Below are 23,859 nucleotides of genomic sequence, written 5' to 3'. Positions count from 1 at the left end.
GCTAACCACTGCGCCGCCGTGCTGCCGACAGGAGTATTAGTCCAGAATAAAGAAACATAAACATGAAATAACTTAAAATACTCTCCATAAAAATAGCATCTGTCCAACACTATAAAACTACTTAAAATATGGAAAAAATGGAAAATCTGATGGGTTATGGGAGAAGGCCGTCTTGGCACTTGTGCAATCAGTCAAGCCCACTCAAGTTGGATGAGGCAGCGAGACGTGGGAGCCGCCCGATAGAAGGTCAATCGACGTAGGAGTTCGCTGCTAATTAACGAGGGGGGATCTTGTCTGTCTTTGTAAAACGTGCGAGATAACAAGTTTACTAAATTTTGTTCAATCGGCCAATTAATTTCATGGATCTTATGTGCAGGCTTTATGTCAAAGGTTTTGCTGCACTGCCTGTTTAAATGTTGCTAATTATAGAAATCATTTGGTCATATATGCATATATATTTTACTTAATTACTAAAAAGGTTAACACCCTTTTCAATAAAACTGTGGCCCTTAATGGAATTAGTCACTATAACATGCAGACTCTTCTGATAGAATCCTAATTCAAAAAAATTCCTCTCCGTTTAATACATTACTATACAAAATACCTAGTAACTCCCAATAACTAATTCCAAAGCTTACCCACCTTAATAAAATTGAATCTCTTATAGTGATTATCAGCTATGCATTTGAAAAAAATAGCAAAACAAAACTTTAATCCATTTCCACAACAATTTATTTAACATTTATTAATTTACAGGGAAACTCATGCAAACTGGCAAGTGACAAAACAGCTCACAAACACTAACTTAAGAGCAAATGATTTCAATGCTTGGGTTTAATAAAAAAAAGTACTTTTTGACTTGAAAAGCTCTATATAAATGAAGACCATTTATATTTCTGATTTTTCTAAAATGAAAATGTTTAACTGAACTTGCGAACTTTGTTGTTACCTCATTTAAACACCCAGGTGTAATTTTTCAAGTTCTAACCAATAATCTCCAAACACTGGGGTTAAAAGTAGTTATTTGCAAATGATCCGGTTAAGAAAGACATCCATGCACCACACATGAGTGTAATTATATTTCCTTAAACCAGGGGTCTTTATATCAAAGTCCGAGGAAGCTTGGATGTGGGGAAGGTTGTACACAAAATAAGCTCTAGAATTCTTAATAATAAAGTTTGTTGAGCTGGGGTTTTTGTAAGCCAGACCTCTTGTCCGCTCACTGCCTTCTTTCAAACTGAAATTCATGTGCTGTGATGTCGTGGATCCCAGTTCTGGAGGGTTGGGGTCGGGTTCTCCCACCACTCTGACCGGCCTCCTCTGGACTCAAGGCAACCCTAAATGTTCCTTTGTTTTAATGATGTAAGGTAATGCCCCATCACCCCACATTCACCCAGTGTCACAGATAGCTCAGTCATTGTGAACAATTAAATTAACGTTTAGTATTCATGTACATGTTCTGACATTGTTTTTTTTTTTTTTAAGTAATACGGCTCATTTTTTTCTCTTGCTTCTCTCAGTATTGTCTCAGTATTGGCGGGCTTCGGGCCATATGTTTGATACTCCTACTTGAATCCTCACAGTCTAACCCTTTGTCGTTTATTCTTAGGGTAAAAGCCGTAGCAAGGTGGGATATTTTCCCGCCAATTTTGTGCAGCGAGTGCGCCCCGGCGAGCGTGTGTGGAAGGTCACGGCTGGTTTCCACGGAAACAGAGACAAAGGCCAGATGACGGTCAAAGAGGCCCAGGTGAGCATACACAAACGCACCCAAAGAGCAAATGATTTAGATAGATGGATAGCTAGATACTTTATTCATCCCCGTAGGGAAATTCACACTTTCAGCAGTATCCTTGTGTTGAAAAATAATAAAATAAAGATTTGGAATACAAAAATACCCGATATAACGTTTTTCTACAGAGTATTTCAATTGTGCTACAGAAAATACACACTGTAATAGAAATAGGGTAATATGCAAATGTGGTGGTGGGGTTTAATGTGGGCGATTACTCCACCGGGTGGAGTTAAAGAGTCTCATGGCATGAGGAAGAAATGATCACCTCAACAATGTATGCAAATAGATGGGAGAAAAGTACTGAGATGACACAGGACCGTTTTGAATTGAGCCCAAAAAGCTCACCTCTTTCCCTAAAATCTGTTTTCATCACCCCTTGCCCTTGTCAATATCCCCTCCTTATTGATCCCATTCCTTGTGCATATTCATATCTTTTGTGTTGTACTGCATTGATTCGCTTACCCCCTAATCTAATGCCATTCCTTTGGCCATAATCACCCATCAACCCTACCTGATACCGTGTTTCCTGGACCCCATTTTTCCATGACTGCTATATTCCTTCCATCTCTCCTACTGCAGATCTGCGTGGGCAAGAACGAGGAGACGGACGGCTTCCTGCGACTAAGCAGCGGCAAGAAACGAGGCTTGGTTCCAGCAGACGTTTTACTGGAAGTTTGACGTTGCTTAATAATTATTCTAGTAATTGTTAGAATGAATAGAAATTGACGGAGGAAGGCTTTGAATGCTTTCCCTGTTCTTTAGTCTCTACACCCCCACTTGAGGTTCATCCTTGCTGACAACCACAGAGAGGTGAAGGGAAAAGCAGAATTGCTTCTTTTGTTTTCTTTTGTGCTACTTTTTATAGTAGTTTGGGACAGGAAGCGTCAGGCAGAGCAGACAGGACGTCAGGCTACCTCACAATTAACTTGCAAAGAGCAACTGGACTGTGAAAAACCTCTTGGCAGATTTTTCATCACTCATAGTAATTCCTGTTTTTATGTGCACACATTAAATTTCTTCCTTATTAATATAAACCACAAAATTGATTGCTTGATTGGAGCAAATCTCTGATATGGTGGAATCTCCAAAGTGGAATATGGGCTAGTTTTTAAGCAAGCTATTAGCTTTAGCCTATTTGCTATTTACATTAATATCTATAGAAATCACAGTATGATCTACACAGCTTTCAATTTTTTTTAAGTTTTCCTCTTTTTGGTGTCATTGGGAAAAAGCATAGCATAGCATACCTTTTGCATTTACATGGATTCAACAGTGGCTACATCGTGTGATGAAACACGGATTGCTTTTAAAATTTTAGAAACCCCAAAGATTTTTCTATGATTTTAAACTCCAGATGGATTTAATAATCATAGGATCTAAAACGCAAAAAGTTATTTGAATAATAATGTAACCCTATTCCTTAAGTGTATAAGTTCAGTAAGAAAATGAATTATTAGGAGCTATCTATCTATCTATCTACCTCGGTCATATCCCTTAAGAGGGGTGACCGACAGCAAGACAAACACATACAATAACAAAGAAAATAAAAAAGGGAAAAAAAGCAAAAAACACACAAACATTTTTGGACCATGGCCAACCCAAATACCCAAACACCCAAACAAGTTAAGCCCCCAAGTTGGTCATGTTTTCGTCCCTCCAGATGAAAACAAGACACAAGAAAGCGACCATGTCACTCTGGTCAGGGTGACACAACACAATCTTCTGTTAAACAGCAGGGCCCGACAGGTTTTACTGGTTTACCCCTGCCGCATCATACGGGTTCCCTGTCCATCCCTTAAAACGCATCCAAACAACCCACTCTCCTTTCACAACACCTCTCCATTATTGGGAGCACAGTATACAAAATGGAGACCTGGCAAGTTTGATTTGGTAACCATAAACTAAGTTCTTTAAAGTGCTGTATCACACTGTAGAGATCCGCTGAAGGAAAAAAAATACTAAGAAATTGAGGGACACCTAAAGTACTGAAGGTGTAACACCAAAGCTGAATGTCATTATTTGATTAATGAGAGTAACTCTATTTAATAATTGAATATTTTCATATTTCGCAATCATTTCCTTCTTCGACTTGTCGTCACCACTTTCCACTTTTCCTGATCACTAAACTTTTTGGGACCTATAATTATTGGCAGAAAAGGGAAATAAAACCCACAAAATCACAATAAAATGAGATGCTGTCCCTCTCAAACACAATTGGGAAAGAGCATATTGAATGGACAGAAAGAAGAGATCGACATTATCGCCATCTACTGTTGATGAGTGTTATTGACCCTCCCTACTTTCTTCTGCTTGTCATTATTTTACCAAGGCAAAAGCCCATGACCCACTGAAAATGTGTGCGCGACCCACTTTTGGGTCCCGACCCACCAGTTGAGAAACCCTGCTCTACAACACACACAAAAATATTTGGAGCTTGACATACTTTGCAGCCATTTTTCTGGATGGATACCTAAATAATAATTTTAGGCAGGAGGTGTAGAAGAAAATAATTATAAACAAATTTAAAATATTTGCCTGATTAAAGTATTGCGATCATTTAGCAACAGCTCTCATCTACTTTTTACTTGGCACATTCCTATAAAGTTTCTTGGGTGACGATGGTTTTAATTCCAAAATATGATCAATACTGGGGCCACTCCACATTTTGGAATTTCCACTTTAAACTAAGTGATTTCCATGATGTCTCATATCTATAATAATAATAATAATAATAATAATTTCCTTGTATTGTCATTCTGTGTAACAATGTACACAGAACGAAATGTCGATTGCATCTGACCCGATGCAGCCGCAGCCAAGAGAGGGCGCCGCCGACCACTTTTTAAGTCTTAGGAATGACTCGGCCGGGGCGCGAACCCGAACGTCCCAGTCTCAAAGCGGGCGCCTTACCATCTAGGCTACTGAGCTGGTCTCACTGTTATCTCACAAAATGTAACACTTCCAAAATGACTGCCAGAGTCATTGTATGTGTGGTCACATAATAGTATTTCTCTTGATGACAGTTTGAAATTAAATTAAGTGAAAATGGCATCAAAGCACTAAGTGTAATGAAACATATGGCTAGCTTCTAGAGTCAATTACCGTATTTTCTGCACTATAGGGTTCACCGGATTTAAAAGGCACACCCCCCAAAAATGGTCTTTTGTCATTTATTTTTCATACATAAGTCGCACCTGTCACGGTTTCCATGGTGCCCAATTGGCCCTGCCCGTGTGGCGCCAGCTGCGGCTCGTTGACGGATTGGCTTTCCCTCTATTTAAGCTCAGTGCTCTCACTCTTCCTTTGTCAGTCCTTCAACGAACCTCCGTCCCGCAAGACGCGGGTTTTGACTCGGTTCTGTTTCCTGTTAGTATTTCCTGTCCGGTATTGTTCCCGTTATCTATTGTCTGTCTCGTTGTTCCAGTTTTGTTCCCGTCTAGTTGGTCCTGATTATTTTCGATATCCTGTTTCATTATCAATCCTGTCTGTCCCGTCCTGTCCAGTATCGACCCCATCTGTCCGATATTTGCTCGGGCAATTCGTATCGATCTCGTCGGCCTCTGGCTTCCTATCATTCCACGCCAGACTGCTGCCTAACGTGCATGACTCCCCATATTCCGTAAAATAAAAGGCTTTTGTGAGAAACGTCACGCATTCAGGTCCTGTTCCGGTTCATGATGGCACCAGATTATAAGGCAACCCAACTTGTGATTCACATCTTTTTCGGACAATTACAGGCTTTGTTTTACCCCGCTTTAGCCTATCTGAACCTGTAAATGATAAAAAGGACTCGCCTCCTTTACCTCTAGAAAACTTTAGTGATTGTTTCGAAAGATGATTGACACATTGTTCATGAAATTAAATGGCTATATATATATATATATATATATATATTAGGGTGGAGCTTATTTTTAAAGTTGCAAAAAGTTACTGTCTTACCCCCTAATTGGGTTCCATTACACAAAAGAACATTCACTGTGCAGTTTGGTCTAAATAAAATACATTTTAGAGGTAGCTCAATCGCAGAGAAGTTTGTTGTTTTGCATCAATTTTCTTAAATGGAACTACTCGAGATGCTGGGATAAGCCACATATGTGTTAAATTTGTATCTCAAACAATTATTACCCACAAGTCATTGCTCAGCAAGATCAGTTAAATTCAACTAGTATAATTTCCCTTGACCTACTTTAGAAGACAAGTCCAGCAGACCTTCCTTGTCCTCCAAGAAGTGATTGACATTTAAAGATCAGCATCAGGTAAATATTCAGTACATTCAAACATTTCTCACTTACATAATCCTCATGATCACAGCTTGCACAAAATACATTTGTCACACCATGATACAGTTTGAAATTACATCTGCATGAATAGTCAAGGAACATAATGGCGAGACTTTCTAAATTGATGTTCATCCATATTGCAAGCGGTCCTCGTGGCTGCGCGCGAAGGAATATATTGGTGCTGATGCAGAGCTTGCTCTGTCCACTCCACGCATCGGCCCGGTATTGCAGTACCTCCGGGAACGGTGCATTCGCAATGATCGTAGCAAGGCTTTAGGGCTAGGACCTTAGCTTGGCCTTTTGGCTGAGAGTAAGTGTCCCGGCTCCTAGGCTTTGTAGCGTATTATGAACTGACCGATAACGGATAATGGATAATGAATAACGAAGATAGAACAATAACCCTTAAAAACCCCAAACCCCCCCTGAAATTGTGTGCTATCTATGAAATTACAATGTCTTAGATTTTTGCAATCGGGAGATGGAATAAGAGCTTGCTCTGTCCACTCCACGCATCGACCCGGTATTGCATTACCTCCGGGAACGATGCACTCGCACTGATCGCTGCTTGGCTCTGTGGCTAGGACCTTGACTCAGCCTTTTGGCTGAGAGCAAGTGTCTCGGCCCCTTGGCTTTGTAGCGTATTATGATTTGACCGATAATGGATAATTGATAAAGAATATAGAACAATAAACCTTACAACCTGGTTTCAACTAGATCAAAGAAAGAAGTGTATCTGCTTGGTACTTATGTGTCTGAACTGACTGGAAGCAAGCTACTATCAGTTCGCATGGCTCTTGGTTTCTTTTTTTATCAAGACTTAGAATTGCAACCGCCTCAGAGCGTCTTCCGCAGTGACAGTTAAAGACATGTCATAATTTTGGAATAATGCAAGAATTCCAATTTGAGATCTACAAAATTGACAGACTAAACTTGAAAAACATTTTCAAGCATGGCGTTTGCTAAAAAAGAACAAAGGACGACAAACAGCAACACAAAAACCCAAGGAAAATGAATTCAAATAAGAACTTGATGACTTTTTTGACATTGCTCATGCTAATGCTCTCAACATTACGACAATTCCAGAAGACAGAGTTTTGTTGACTCAAAGAGCAAAGGGAAGAAAGGAATGTGTTTCTTCACAGTAAGGATCTACGTGAAGGCCTGAATCATGGCACCTCTTGCTGCAAGTGCCCCTTGCACTGATTTGCAGCTTTTAAAGTCTTAGGTGGAATATTCAAACATAAATGCTGCAATATCTAAGGCTGCCCTTCAGAAAATTTCCAATCACCTGTGGTATCTAACACCAGAAACAGTTACACTCGCTTTGTTTGACAATCAAGTCAGTGCATCAATGAAACAACTCATGGTGGCTGCAATGAAAAATAAGGACATCATAGATGAAACAGCAGAACAGGATTTTCAAAAGAGGATACCTATAGATTTAGACACTGTTACTAGTAAATGTCTAGAAAACTTTGTGTCCTCTCGATCTAGCACTTTTTTCAAAATCATGGACCTTCCTGTTGGCTATCATGATGTTGAACCACAGGAATGTGAATCACGGTATGACTTCAAACAAGCTTTGGAAACTGTTCTGGCAGTCAGTGTGGTCAATGATCTTGCAGAACAAGGTGTAGCGCTGATTCAGGAATGCTGTGGTCTTAACACAAAAGATGAAACTGACCTGCAGCATCTGCTGCAAATTGTGGAAAACATTGCAAAACTTTTCCTGACAGCCGCAAAGAGACTCTAATAAAGGACTGAGTTTTTCTTATTGTTTGTATTATGTAGCTAGGCCATCATTATTTATTGTGTGAAACCGGCTTAATGGGCGCTAATCCAAATTTATACAGTGATTGAGCGACCTGTAAATATCAAATTACATGACTAAAACTTCTGCTGTGTAGTTTTTGGTCGAAGTGAAACATTTTTGTGGGGTAAGATAAAAGAATACATGAAATGAAAAAATATTGATCATATAAGCTTCACCCTAATATATATATATATACTGTATATATATATATATAATATATACATGCATGCACTGCACACTGCTTTTCTCCAGAGCGAGTAGGCCGCTGCTTAACTGTAGTTGCAAGACCTCTTCTAACTCACCATATTATAAGGTGCATGGTCAGCTTTAGAAAAAATTGAAGGTTTTTAGGTGCGCCTTATAGAGCAGAAAATACGGTACTTTGAAAAAATATAGCCATGTAGGACGAAACAAATAGGGGCATTAAAATCACAATTACAGCTAAACATCACAGACAGCATGTTTATTTATATATGTTTATATTCAGACTCAGAAATACATTTTGTTAAAAAGATATAAAGCCCAATGAATACTTTCCACATGCATGGTTTATCATTGAACTTAAACACTATGCACAGCCCATCCAGTTATGTCTATACACTTGTGCTAATTACAAACTTGGGCTCAGGATTCCTTATGAAAGGCCATATCTTGTTCGATAAAGTGCCCAGTAAAGTGCAATAAAACCTCCATTAGTGTGTGTCACAATTTCCTTGTCAAGGTCAAGTCAAGTCACATTTATTTATATAGCCCTTAATCAAAAAAATGTCTCAAAGGACTGCACAGGATTACAATTACCTGATTTTAAACCAACATGTGGGCAAGGTACAACTCAAAACCTCAGCGCGAGGAAAAAAGAAACCTTCAGAAGGGGCCTCACAAGTGGTAATCCCCCTTCCAGTATGACCAGGGTGAAATAGATTTAGCATTACAGTACACAAGCATAGTGAACACTTGGTAACATGTTGAAAATTGATCCGGAAAGTGCAGGACAGCAACAACACCCCCAGCCTGTCAACTAGTCCAGAAAGTCTATGACGGCCACGACGCAGCTTCCCATCTCTGCCAGCTGGTCAATGCAGGCGTTGACATGCTTCAGGTCAAACGCTGGTCCGCTGATTCATCTCAAATCGTCCTTCTTCGTATCACCACCAGGCAGGCAGGCGGAAAAAGACAGGACAATACAAAATATGAGGTGGGCATCAATCATGAGCTTTGGAATAGAAGTGTGTCTACAGTCTAGATTTAAAAACTTCCACTGAGGTTGCAGATCTTATCTCCGGAGGCAGAGCATTCCATAGCACTGGATGGAGAACCCTGTCAAGCCTGCAGACTCCTTGGCTCTCTGAGTCACAAGTAGACCGGCATTTTCCGAACGCAGACTCCGTGCAGGAACATAGGGGAAATCAAATCAGAGAGATAAGAGGGTGCAAATCCATGCAAACATTTGTATGTTAATAAGAGTGGACTGGGAGCCAGTGCAAGTTGGCCAATACAGGAGTAATATGCTCAAACTTTTTTGTCTTAGTCAAAAGTCTAGCTGCCGCATTCTGAACGAGCTCCAAACTTTTAAAGCTAGACATCGGATCGGGAGACCAGAAAGCAATACATTACAGTAATCAAGCCGAGAAGTAATAAACTAATGAATTAAAACCTCTGCATCTGATTGGGAAGTTGCAGGATCGAATGAATCTTCGCAGTATTGCGGAGGTGGTAGAAAGCTATTCTAGTAATATTATTCACGTGTGACTGAAACGACAGATTAGGATCAAATATAACACCTAGATTTTTGACTGAGTCACTATGGGTGATATTACATTTGTCTAGGTTCAGGGCAGTGTTTAAAAATAACTCACGACAATGAGCTGGACCAATAATCAACATTTCAGTTTTTTTCTGGGTCAAGGCGCAAAAAATTAAGTGACATCCATCTTTGAATCTCAGTAAGGCAAGCCCCCAGATTTCTACAACTTAACTGTCCAGTTGTCTCCAGTGGCACATACAGTTGAGTGTCATCTGCATAGCAATGGAAATGAATATTATACTTGCGGATGATGTCACCAAGCGGAAGCATATAAATACTAAAAAGAAGGGGGCCAAGTACAGAGCCCTGTGGAACACCACAGGGGACGTTGGAGTGTTTAGAGGTCGGATTGCTATAGTTAACACATTGCATCCTGTCTGACAGGAAGGACCTAAACCACGCGAGTACAGTTCCTGAGATACCAATGCATTCCAGACGAACAAGTAATATGTTGTGGTCAACAGTATCAAAAGCAGCATTGAGATCCAGCAGCAGTAACATTGATGAGGCACTGGAGTCTATTGCTAAAAGGAGATCATTGGTTACTTTAGCCAGGGCTGTCTCTGTAGAGTGATTTGCCCTAAATGCTGACTGGACAGTTTCAAATAGGTTATTCTCTTACATGAAGTCATTTAGCTGCTGTGCAACAACCTTTTCAAGTTTTTTTTGCAAAAAATGGCAGATTTGACTCTGCCTATAATTACCTAGGCTTTCTGGGTCAAGGTTAGGTCGCTTAAGTGTGGGGTTAATGACGGCAGACTTGAAGGCAACAGGAACAATAGCGATAGGATAGCGATATATCAATAATATTTAAAACTGATGGTCCTAAGATCCCAAACAGATCCTTCACCAGTGAAGCTGGAAACGGATCAAGCAGGCAAGTAGTTTGTTTGGCCCTACTGACCATCTGTGTTAGACTATCAAGGGACAAATCATTGAAACTGGAGAGTGTTTCTGAACAACCGCCGACACGGTCCTTACCTAACACCTCCACATCTTTGAGGTAGGACGAGGTTACTGAGTGTTCATTTAAGATTTAATTCCTGATGAGTTGAATCTTTTTATTTAAAAATTCAAAAAAGTCATTAGCAGAATAAGTAGAACTATTTGGGTTAAGTGGTCTGGTTTCGCCATTGTGTCGAACAAACATTTCGGATTATTCTTATGTACAACAATAATCTTAGAGAAAAATGATGCTAGCTGAGGCAAGAGCTACTTTATATTTCAGCAAGCATACACACTGGGCCAGTCGGAAGACATCCAGCTTTGTAGTGCGCCATTTTCGTTCAAGTTTCCTGCAACCTTGTTTGAGTGACCTGGTTTCTTCAATAAACCAAGGTGTATGCTTCTTGGGTCGAAATTTATGCCTTCGGGGCGCCACAGAATATAGAACATGAACCAAAGCAGTATTAAAGTTGTTTGTGAGTCAACAGACCCAGTGTACGAAGGGAAGGCTGCAGTTACCGTAGGTAATAGTTCTTTTTAAGCTAATGCTGTTGTAGGGCGGATATTGCGACTGCTAAGGCCTTAATTTTCCTTATCACAGTAAACATTAAAGAGCACCTCACATTTAACAAGATAGTGATCAGAGATGGCATTAGGAGACGGTAACACTGTGACATTTAAGACTACTAGGCCCCGGATCAGAACAAGATCTAGAGTGTTCCCATCTTTATGAGTGGGCAGATCAACTACTTGATTAAAACCAAATGTATCAATCAGTGACTTAAAAGCAATTGCAAGTGAATTTGATGGGGAGTTTATGTGAACATTAAAATTACCAGTAATTACAACATTGTCCGCATAACTTACTAAGTCTGTTAACAGTTCCGAAAATTCATCCAAAATTTTAAGTATGGTCCAGGTGGGCGAAACACAACAACTACATAAATTGGTGTTGACATTGAGGACCTCATAAAAAGTGCTTCAAATGTTTTAAAAACAGTAGGGGTACCAGGAGTAAATTTCAACTTACTTTCAGATATAAGAGCAACGCCGTCACCTTTTTTGCATGGTCGTGCCAAGTGCGAACTCAAAGTTAGGGGGAGAAGCCTCATTTAACACTAGAAACTCATTTGGTTTTACCGGCGTCTCACAAAGGCCAATACGATTAAGATTGTGTTCATTAATAATGTCATTGACAAGTAAAGCTTTTGAGGCGAGTGATCTAATATTCAGAAGGCCAAGCTTCAGCACTGTGGACTGAGCTGAACCCTTTTCCGAGTTTTGAGCCTTAATGGTAACCTTAGTGGTAACCTCCACAGGATTATACTGCCAGTCTTGTGCCTTGCATGGCGGCAGACGCGGCCCGAAATCCATACCACAGGAATATTGTTGACAGGTGGAGTAGCATGATCATCATCATGGCGGCGCCCCTGTTCGGCTGCGGCTGCATCGGCTGCGGCTGCATCGGCTCGCAACGGTTTTTTACACGTCGGCCATAAGATCCAGTCTTCGACTCAGTTTTGATGGCGCACAAAGTCGGCTCGAACTGCAGATTAAGATACGATCGCAGTTTTTTTTGCTGGATATGCGATCATCCAGACATCAAGCGCTCGGTGCTACGACCACTCGGGAGTGTTTATTAGCCATGGACTGCTATGTCAACAAGACCCAGCGGCCTACAAAGCAGCGAAGCAGAGTGGCAAGACAGCGGCGTGACCGCCGGACGAGGAAGCGAGGTTGTCGGGCCGGGCTAACAGCTAGGCTAAAGGCTAAACCCTGCAAAACGCCTCTACCATCCATTTTCCTCTCCAACGTTCGCTCTCTGGACAATAAACTGGACCATTTAACAACTGGAAGTGGCATCGAACCGCGAGATGACGAACTGCTGCACTAAAATTCTGACGAAGACATGGTTAATCTTATCTATCCCGGCTGACTTTCAAAGAAACTGTGCGGGTCAGATGTATCGACATTTCGTTCTGTATACACGTGTACACGAATGACAATAAAGTAAATCTGAATCTGAATCTAAGTGATGACTATTGGTAGAAAATAATGTTATTTCTTCTCCTACCTCACCTAACAAGGGAGAATCAAAGGTCAGAAGCACAGAAGAAGATGCTATAGAAGAGTACAGATCAGGGTGTGTCGTGCAGGCAATGGAACGCTCTAAACTACAAAAACTATGTGAATTGCATGAATCTAGCATAGCGCTAGTTAGCTCTAGCAATGCAGACACCACACCCCCCGTGGTCACAGGTTCATTAATCACCTGTGACCTGGCCTGCACTAATGTACCCTGTCATGGTATTTTTAGAAATAGTGAGAACACCTTCCTAGTTGGAGTGAAGGCCGTCTCTCCTCAGCAGGTCAGGTCGGCCTAAGAAAGCAGGCCAGTTATCCACTTACCTAAATCCCTGCTGACTACAGAAACTTGCCAGCCACCGGTTTAGCGAGACTAGTCTGCTAAACCTCTCATCATTGCCTCTCGCAGGCAAGGGGCCAGAGACAATTACTCGATGCCGACTCATTTTTCTGGTGAGATTACAGGTCCTAGCAATAATTTTCTTTGTAATCTCAGATTGCCTCATTTTAGTATCATTAGAGCAGACGTGAATGACTATATCAGTGTAGCTAGCCCTGTCCTGGTGTCTAGATTTGCATGTCAGCTCCCTCAAATTAGCCTCAATGTCAGGTGCTCTGGCCCCAGAAATACACATAACCGTGGCTGGGGTGCTAAGCTTTATGCTACGGGTGATGGAGTCACCTATAACTTGGGTGCGGAAGCTAGTATACCAGGGTGGAGTGGGACTAGCTAGGGGGGGTGAACATATTATGTGTCTGGATTGGCTCACCGCAATTAGAATGTCGTTTAGGGCTAATGCTAACCGGACTAGCAGGTTCGCTACAACCCACGCTAGCAGTGGTGTCCGCGGCACTTAACATTTTCCTTTTAAACTGCTCTAGCTCACGGACACGTCCCTCTAGAAGGGCTACTTACTTGCCTACGGAAGCGGGAGCAACCTTTACAACAACCCATACTCACTTGTGAGGAAGTCGGATGCTGAAATAACGTCTTAGCAGCAGTGGGAGGGGTTGCCCTTCATCAGCGATCGGCAGCAGCGCGACTGTAAAACAATTGTGCGCAGCACTTACCTTACGCCAATCGTCGGGATACTGACCTGAAACTTTTCAGCTGTTCAAGATAAAAAATATCAGTCCAGAATTCTAATATAGCAGGAATCTGAATCAATTTCAAGCTCACATAGCAATTGTAACTATTAGCTTGGCGCTAGGTTCAGATGCTGAAATGAATGTTCTTTAAGAATAATTCAGTAGCACCATTTTATCAATATCTGCAGCAAAATTAGTAAACGCTTACATCCACAGGGTTCCCACGAGTCAAATAAAAGTTGAAAAAGTCTTGAATTTGATCGCTGCAAATTAAGGCCTTAAGAGTCTTATTTGGATATTTTGCGCAGAAGCAGGAAAAAGCAAGGTGCTAAAAAACATTTAGTGAGAAAATCATCAACAAAGTAACAAATGGTCACAATCAACAATGATACTGTCGGAACCAGAAACAAAAATCCATATCGCCCAAATCAGGGTGGCACTTGGAAAAGGTGATCTTGATAGTGGAAAATGAATGTGCAGAATGAAAATCACCTGACACCAAATGCTGTCCAAAAATGTGCTTATGAAGGTTATGGCTATGTAGAGACAGCTGTGGGGTGATTGGACTCACCTGTTCCAATTACAAACCGGTTAGCCGCCCTCTGGTAGACAGAGGCGCGCCAAACCCTAAAATTTGAAATTTAACCCTCAAATGTCTTAATTTTTCCCCGTAATATCTGCGTGATAGAGTTAAAAACTGAATACAAGTGAACTAACAAAAGTATGTTGTGACCTAAAAGTATTTGTTATTTTATCCGACTTTATCGATCTCTGACTGAAAACTGCAATGTGCCGGTTGGAAAATCCAAAACTCCACGCTTTTGAAAATGCAGTATTACGTTGCAGTTTAGTCAGACTCTTACCCACTGTTGTCGTTGGTGTAACTTTAGGATGGGACAGTGTAGGTTTAACCTATTGTGGTTGAGTGATATTAAGTATAACTGGGTTCTGAATGTACCAGGGAATGAGTGGGAGGTGTCGCTCAACTGGTGCCGGAACCCATCGAAGCGGCAGCACTGCCGTCATCCGGCACGTGGACCTCCATCACAGGGTCGCCCAGCTGATGTCCTGAACCTGTCGCAATGGGGGCATGGCCAGGATAACGGCGGCAGTTGGGTGCCTATACTTGTCGTGACAATGGCCTCTGGACCTTAGTCACTAGGTTGCCAGACTGACTTCCGAACCCTGGGTAACGTCAGTAGTTCAGAGTTGACCTTTGTCACAAAGTTGTCTAGCTGACATACGGGTCGTGTCCAAGGCGGGCGCGGAGTGATAACGGCAGCAGTCGGGCACAGACGTCGATCACAAGGTCTCCCAGTTGACATCCAGAACCCGTCGCAGCTGGGGCCCTGGCCACGGCCGGAAAAACATTGGCATTGAGCACGGCGGGGCTAACAGTGACAGTTGGGCGTTGACATCAGTCACTGGGTCGCCGGACTAACGTCTCGAACCTACCTGCACGGCGAGGTAACAGCGGCAGTTGGGAGGGGACCTCCGTCACGTGGTTGCCCAGCTGACGTCTGGAACCCATAACAGCAGGGGCTTCGGGTGCGACAGGGATAAAAGCGGCAGTGGGACGTGGAACTCAGTCACTCGGTCGCTGGACTCACGTCCCAAACCCGTTGCAGCGGCCTTCGTGGCAGGGTAACGGCGGCAGTTCAGAGGGGACCTCTGTTGCGTGGTTACCCAGCGGATGTATGGAACCTGTTGCGGCGGAGGCCTTAGGCGCGGCGAGAATAACTGCGGCAGTCAGGCGTGGAACTCAGTCACAAGGTCGCCAGGCTGACATCCTGAACCCATCCCAGTGGCCTGTCGTGGCCAATCCAAACAGTTCCGGTTGGCCCCCACACAATCAACCGCCTCTGTGCACGCCCGAAGCCTAAGAGGACCGGCAGCATGCGCGGGCTTTAGGGGTCGGGGTGAGCAGTTGCCAGTAGAGTTTGGTTTGGTGGTCACTGTGCAAACCCCAATCACTCCCCTCAAGTTTCTTATCTTCACTTCACTTTGTTGAGTAAAATGAGAAAGGACTTCATCACTGAATTGATATACCCATTTTTAATATTATAAACTAGAGTAGAGACGCATTTTGAATGTAAATGCGCTGATCCATTCCAAACCCTGCAAAAGTACCGGATTTTTTTTTAGGAAAATTTGCCCCGCCCATGTGGCGCCAGCTGCCGCTCATTAACAGATTGGCTTTCAGTCTATTTAAGCTCAGTGCTCTCCTTTTTCCTTTGTCAGTCCGTCAACAAACCCCTGCCCCGCAAGATGTGGGTTTTGACTCGGTCCTGTTTCCTGTTGGTATTCCCTGTCCGGTCTTGTTCACGTTTATTTTTGTCCTGTTTATTATTCTCTCTGGTTTTTGTTCCCATCTAGTTTGTCCTGTTTGTTTTCGATATCCTGATTCATTATCCATCCTGTCTGTCCCCTCCTGTCCGGTATATACCCCATTTGTCCGGTATCTGCTCGGGTAATTGGAATAAATCTCATTGGTCTCTGGCTTCCTGTCTTTCCACGCCAGACCGCTGCCTAACGTGCATGACTCCCCCTTTCCCGTAAAATAAAAGGCTTGTGTGAGAAACGTCACGCGTTTTGGTCCTGATCCTGTTCCGGTTCATGACAGCTAATTGCCAATTTGCATATAACCCTATTTTGATTACAGTGTCGGAACACTATTTAACACTATTTAACTATTAATAAAAAACATTCAACTTGAGTTTATTGATGTCTAAATGGCTCTTTTTTAAATTGATCCTTACAATTAAAAAGAAATCTTATACTATTGGCAGAAGACTTTGCCTTGTTATTTTTTTTTTTTTTAGAAAAACAGGAACATGTATTCTTAAAGCAAAATTGTATATTTTTCAATCATGTTATGAGCACATTCTCCGCCATTAGAGCAAGATTTTATTTTTTACAAAACAGAATTCTGTTTTACAGAACAGATGTGAATCACCTGTGCCCACTCCTTTGGCGCCAACTGCCTCAGACTCTGATTGGCTCGCTGTCCCTATTTAAACCCACTCCTATCCGTCCCCTTTCGTCAGTCCGTCTGCGAACTGCAGTTAATACTAGGCAAGCCTTTTTTCGACCCTGACCCCCACCTGTTTTTTCCTCCCGTCTGTCCCCCGGCTTTGACCTGTTTTTTTCCCCGACCACGTCTACTCTCCTTCCCTGCCTTACTACTCGCTTCCGACCCTGACCACGTTTTTTGCTCTCCTGTCCTGGCTACTGACCCGTTTTTCCGTTCCTGACACTTCCGCGTTCAGAGCGACCTGCTTCCCGCGTCCAGCAATAACCAGATCGAGGGCGCAACCCTTCCTCTTTCTTCCAATAAAACTTGTGAAAGGGTCCTGTCTCAGTTCTGGTCCTGACAGAATTCATCATATCTACCGTACATTATATCTAAAAAGTCCCTAACTAAATCCTGGTTTGCCCTTCCCAGATTCTATATTCTCTTAAAAAATACAGTGAAGTAAATTTCTTATAAGTGCACTTTAAAGTCCATTAAGTCAATGAGAAAGGTATTCAAGATGAAGTTTTTTTCCTCCCTGAGCTTTCTGGTTTGTGTCAAACCGCATTAGCCAACGTGAAGATATAAATTTTTAAGCCTCTCCGCCTAAGTTCTTTCCTGGGCCTTTTTTTCCTTCTTTAATATTTCTACATGCCGATACCTCAGTTTTGCGGTGCTTCTATTGTTTGTTTTATGATGGCCTTCATGAATTCAAGTTGGACGGGGTTGGCAGGCGAAATCTAAGCTTTGTCAACTTTGCATTTTCTTAAGGTTAAGTGGATGCCTCAAAAAGCTAGGTTTGCCTTTTTGGGTGGAAGTCTAGAGTGAGGTCATCTACGTTAGTGTTTTTCAACCGCTGTGCCTGGGCACACTAGTGTGCCGTGAGACCTTGTCTAGTGTGCCGCTGGGATTTGCCCAATTTTATCTTTCAAAAAAATCAGGCCATTCTTCAGTATTTTTGCTATCTTCAGACGAGGGACTGTAATAGTCATACATATCAGTAGGTGACAGTAGATTTTTATCTACTTTTTATTTACTAATTATCTTTTCATGAGGTAGCACAGTACATTTAATAACTTAATTTAACAAAGCGGGTTAAGATTGCACCGTAAAAAAATAAAATAAAGCACATCTTTTTTATTTTAGGTAATATTTTTTTCTTTTTATATTAGAATTATCTGCTTATGAGGTAGTACAGTAAAATATTTGACATAACTTCATTTCCAAACATTTCTCACGGACGGTGTGCCTGGGAACTTTTTTATGAATAAAAGTGTACCTTGGTTCAAAAAGGGTTTAAAAACATTGATCTAGGGTACAAACTACAAAGTAATTTCAGGAGTTGGGTAGAGTAGGCAAAAATTGGACTCAAGTAAAAGTACTGTTACTTCAGAATAGTATGGGTCAAGTAGAAGTAAAAAGTAGCCACCCAAATAATTACTAAAGTAAAGGAAAAAAAATGGGCAACGCCTTATTAATATATATGTTTTTTTAACCATAACCTTTCAATCAGATCATCACATCATCAAAGTCCATGCAATCAACATCCATGTCAGGACCAGAACGGAAACAGGACCCACTTGCGTGTGACGTTTACCACAAATTTTAGTGAAAGAAAGAGGAAGGGCTGCGCCCACGATCTGGTGTTCGTTGGACGCGGGAAGCAAGTCGCTCCCGGATTCGGGCTGTGATCAACACGGAAGTGAATCTTCCGTAGCGAGCGATGGCGGTGTCAGGGACGCATAAACTGGTCGGTACTGGGAGAGAAACGCGTGGTGGAAACGAGTCGTAAGCCGGAACGGGAGAGTAGACGTGGTCGGGGACAAAAAGAGGTCGTATGCCGCGACGGGAGAGCAGATGTGGTCAGGATCAAAAAAGGTCGTAACCGGAGAGAGACAGGTACAAAAACGGGACAGGTGGGAGTCCGGGTTGAAAAAGGCTTGCCTAGTATACACTGAGGTTTGCAGACGGACTGACAACAGGGGATTGTCAGGACTGGGTTCAAACAGTGACAAGGAGCCAATGAGAACCCGCGGCGGTTGGCGCCAAATGAGCGGGCTCAGGTGAATCACATCAGTAATCATGACAATCCATCTTATCCTCAGCATGATCAAGGGGTTGCTGGAACCCATCCCAGCTATCTTTGGGCAGTGGGCATGGGACACCCTGAACCGGTTGCCAGCCAGTCAGAAGGCACACAGAAATAGACACCACACTCGCCCATTCACACCTAGGGACAATTTGGACCAGCATATAAGATATACTATACAATATATACAATATAGACTTCTAATTTCTAGTTTAAATTTTTCGGTCAACTCGAAATATTTCTTCAACCAAATGGGTCCAAGTCAAAATCAAGTGTAGCAGATGCTGAAAGGTGTTTAATCCCATTCCGTAGGTGGAGCCTTTGAGGATCCTCAAAGACCCAAGTTATTCAAATGTCTTTTCATTCTCACCCTTTCGTTAGCACTCAATTACCCACGTTCGGGTTGTGTGTGCACTTCATATGGAAATTCATGTTCTCGCTGCTGAATGTTTTGCCACTTACAGCAAATGAGAGGGAAAACAAGGGCATATCAATCGAATCCATACCAGGGGTTATTCCTGTTATTCCCGGTGCCATTTGAGTCCCAGTGGCATAAAATGATATATTTTGTGTAAAACAGGCTTATACACTTTTTTAAAAGATTTTTTGTGCGCTTAACTGTCCTGTACCATTGGACACACTGATATAGATGCACGATAATGTCGTGTTTACCGATGTGAATCACTGTGCCCGCTCTTTTGGCGCCAACCGCCACGGGTTCTGATTGGCTCCCTGTCCCTACTTAAACCCTGTCCTGTCAATCCCCTGTTGTGAGTCCATCTGCGAACCTGTTTTTACAGGGCAAGCTTTTTTCGACCCTGACTCCCGCCTGTCCCATTTTTGCTCCCGTTTGTCTCCGGCTAAAACCCGCTCTGATCTCGACCACGTCTGCTCTCCATCTTACGACCCGTTTCTGACCCCGAACACGTTTTTGCTCTCTTGTCCCAGCTATCGACCTGTTTTTCTGTTCCTGACACCGCCATTGCTCGCTACGGAAAATCCACTTCCGTATTCAGATCACATTCCGAGTGCGAGAACGACTTGCTCCCCGCGTCCAGTGAGGTTTGGATCGCGGGCGCTGCTCTTTCTTTCAATAAAATTGTGAGAAAATGTTACGCGATTGGATCTACCCTGTGTGCTGGTCGTGACGGATAAATTAATTTTAAAAACACGAAGAACATGCCGGGATTTACGCATACGCCCAGGGTTGCCAGGTAGAACTCTGGGAGAGGTGTTGGGCAGCGCGTACTGTACTGTATTTTTGACTTTGTATCGTGAAACACCTTTGTAACTATATGCAATATTTTCCCGTTCTGGTACTTTGTAACCTGAACTTTTGGATGTAGAGACATTTGTAAGTAGATGTATCATTGTATTTTCTGCATGTGATTTGATAAAGTCATTGTTTTCACTTTAGTTGTTATTATTGTAGTTCATGTCTTGTGTGGAAAATTTGATTCAGAGTGTGTTGAAGGCAAAGTGTAATGAGGAGCGGCTAGTATTCCTTCACTTCGTCTAATCCCATTAGGTCTCACGCTCCAGGAAACTGCATCGCCTCCATGTAATGAAGAAATAAAATGAGGCAAGCCTTAGAACAGCCTCCTCCGGAAGCGGCCTGTCTAATTTACCTGAGATGTTTTTTGTTTTTTTTCACACCGCAGTGAGATATTTATAGGTCTGCTCCATAAACATAGGCAGCGGGTTGACCTTATATTCGTAATCGACTCAAGTCATGTTTATTCGTATAGCCTTTAATCCAGGGGTCTCAAACTTGCGGCCCCCAGGATGATAGTTTGAGGCCCCCATCTGAATATGAAAGTTAAAGGGACAGTGTGTATTATTTTACCACTACATGTCGCTGTATTGTGCCATGCTGCCCAAAACGAGTCTTAAAAGCACAAAAGAAAAAGACAAGATACGGAGACTCAAAGAGACCTTATTACTTCTGAAAAGAAGAGAAATAAAAAAGGAAAAAAGACAAAAAGTAGAGAAAAAAATAAAAGAGAAAAGAAAAATTCAAAAATTAAAGGAAAAGAAAAATGAAAAACAATTAAAAAAGACAAAAGTTGATAGAACATTCTCTTTATTTTCTTTCCTTTTTCTTTTTCTCCATTTTCCTTTTTTTGCTGTCTTTCCCCCTACCTTTGTTATTATTGACCTTTTCCTCTTTTTCCTTTTCCTTATTTTTTATTCCTTTAAAAAAGGTCTTCTTTTTGTCTTTTTTTTTTTAAAAGCTGGGGGAAAAAAAGGTGCTTTTTGTTCACTTTCAGTCCCCATATAGTATATACCGTAAATTCCGGACTATAAGCCGCTACTTTTTTCCCAAACTTTCAACCCTGCGGCTTACTCAGTGGTGCGGCCAATTTATGTAATTTTTCTAACGGCCGCCAGCGGCGCTCGAGTACAAAAGGTAAGATTTAGACCGGTGAAATATATGTGCCGAGGAAGACTGCAACTTCTTGGCTTGTGCATAAATTAAATTAGCGTAAACATACCCTCATCATGCAAAATGCAAAATGCAAGGCACATGACGCAGCTTTCAAGCTAAAAGCAATCGAGCGTGTTGAAAAGAAGGGGCGAAACAAATGGGGGGTGTCGGGAAGTGGGGACCGGTAAAGGTGAGTGTTTGTGGACGCGGCAGACAATAGTGGATATATATTTTTCCCACCCTTACCTTTGGAAATATACACCTTTTTCCTTGGATTACTTTCAACGGGACCCGGACTCTGCAGGTCTGCATCAAACCTTAGGTTCCGGTATCATTTTCCATTCATTTTGCCGGCTGTGATTTTTGGACTGTGTACTTTAATGAAGGACATTTAGTTTCAATCGCGGGACTTAAAGTCGGGTTTGCGTGCGGCTTATATACAGGTGCGGCTTGTGTAAGTACAAAATCTGTTTTCCTCTTAAAATGTGGTGGGTACGGCATAGAATCAGGTGCGCTCTATAGTCCGGAATTTACGGTAGTCTTTCTTGGACTCATTTTTGTTTAAACTAAACATAACAGCGACATGTAGAGGACAAATATAAAACACTGTCCCTCTAAGAACAGCCGAATGTTTGTATCAGCAGTATTTTTGTGGGAAACCCCATTTGGCCCAACTGTGGCACGTAACCACAGTCACAGGGCAGTGTTACGACAGTGTGACGTCACCGCCGTTAAGCGTGCGGTTTGCTGGAAAAATGTGTTGAGTGGGTGACTACTTGAAAATAAAAAGAACATTGAGTATGGAGCCGGATTGCAAGTAATCTCTTGAACAAAAAATTGACGACAAAGATGGAGCTTCCAATCTCGCCTCTGTTCCTCACTCTGCCTGACACCTATCTGCCGGTCCCACCAAATCTTTTTTACTGTAGATGGCTGGCAACGCTAATACACTGCCTGGGCATGGAGGCCAACGCCTTTTTCGTACACTCTGACCCGCCCGGGAATTTGCAGACTGTATTGTATTGGTCTCCGTACACTTTGCACCCCGGTGGGTCGTTCCACAATTATGAAGTTTGGCCAGTCTCTGCAAGTTCTGGACGAGATGATTAGAGACCAGCTAACTGAGCACACAACAGACCTCATACTGCAGGAGAAGCTGTTTTTATCGAAGGCGTACAACTTTAAAGCCCCGTGCCGAAGGAACAGGGAAGATGTTGCGTACCCCGCCACTGCGGTCTGGGTTGCACTGAATCCAGGGGGGGGCCTGGCCCCCAACCCGGCCGCGGCCCGGCCTGGACTAAGGGTGGACAGAGGCGGAGACAGGAGACTAGCGAGACCAAGGATCCCGTATCCCCTTCGGGGAATGCGCCGTGGAACACGACGCACCCTCAGAGGGAGGTTTCAACTCGACCGTGCGCATCAGGCCCCCCGAGCCAAGACCCTCACCCTGCTCACCCAGACCCGGTGTCCAGAGGTAGCCCGCGCGCGCTCCCAGTCCTCTTTGGTTCCGACCGACGGATGGGCGGCCGCAGGTAAAGGTTTAGCTGGGGGACGGCAGAAGGCGGAGGCTGCCTGTGACCGCACGCTCAGGGCCCGCCGATGTGGGGGTCACATGCCCGTCTGCAGCCTTTTGCCTGCCACGCCGCACTAGGGTTGTTGGCGAGGGGGTCCCCTTATGTAGGGGTCCCGCACCTGTCTGCCGCCTCGAACGCTTCACACCGGATGCATCCCCGGTATCCTGCCGTGCCCCCTCCACGGCCTGCCTCTCCCGCTTCCGCTCATACCTGCCCTTCGGGCGTGCAACTGCTGCTGCAATCTGCTTACGCGGGACGCTGGTGGTGGAAATGGCCTTTCAACTGGATTCAGCAGCCCTGTCACATCTCGACTACTCCCTCAGCTCCAGCTCCGGTCCTTCCCCACCTCGCTCATCTTTCTCCTCCATCTCAGACTTGTTCTCTCATGGCTCCACTCCCAGGTAACACCTCTTGACGAGATCGAGGTTAACGCCGCGGCACCACGATGAGGCAACATTTTGGAAACTCTGACCCCTCATCAAACCGCTCACACGCACACACTAACTCAATGGGGCTGAATAATTTTGCACACCCACTTTTTCGTTTTTTTGTTAAGAGTTTAAAGACTTAAGACTTATTGTTGATGCTTCACAAGAAATTAGTTTTATATCTTTATGTTTGAAGTCGGGGCAGTACGGCGGCACAGTGGTTGGCGCAGTGGTTAGCGCGTGTGCGGCACAGTCCTGAGGTCACGGGTTCAAATCCAGCTACCAACCTTCCTGTGTGGGATTTGTATGTTCTCCCCGTGCTTGCGTGGGTTTCCTCCGGGCACTCCGGTTTTCCTCCCACACTCCAAAAACCTGCATGTCAGGTTAATTGGCCGGTCCAAATTGTCCCTAGGTGTGAATGAGCGAGCGAATTGTCTGTCCCTGTGTGCCCTGTGACTGGCAACCAGTTCAGGGTGTCCCCTGCCCACTACCCGGAGATGGCTGGGATGGGCTCCGGAA

General features: G+C 43.2%; 1 protein-coding gene and 1 pseudogene across 1 annotated transcript in view; both read left to right on the top strand.

Moving 5' to 3' along the window:
- The window catches only part of LOC148346867 (SH3 and cysteine-rich domain-containing protein 2-like), an 80,099-nt gene extending 67,303 nt beyond the window's left edge, over positions 1 to 12,796 (top strand). The window contains exons 10-11 of the mRNA XM_088322993.1: positions 1,610 to 1,747; positions 2,372 to 12,796. Of these exons, the coding sequence (XP_088179119.1) occupies positions 1,610 to 1,747; positions 2,372 to 2,470 (237 nt within the window). The 3' untranslated portion in view covers positions 2,471 to 12,796. The remainder of the gene's footprint in view (positions 1 to 1,609; positions 1,748 to 2,371) is intronic.
- LOC148346868 (U2 spliceosomal RNA) lies at positions 6,357 to 6,626 on the top strand (annotated as a pseudogene).
- Positions 12,797 to 23,859: the final 11,063 nt, after the last annotated feature.

This window comes from Urocampus carinirostris, chromosome 19, assembly GCF_059441175.1.
Source record: "Urocampus carinirostris isolate Australia breed hairy pipefish chromosome 19, RoL_Ucar_1.0, whole genome shotgun sequence".
NCBI classification, from domain to species: domain Eukaryota; kingdom Metazoa; phylum Chordata; class Actinopteri; order Syngnathiformes; family Syngnathidae; genus Urocampus; species Urocampus carinirostris.
The sequence above is the reverse complement of the archived record's forward strand: the minus strand, read 5'-3'. Positions and strand labels throughout refer to the sequence as shown.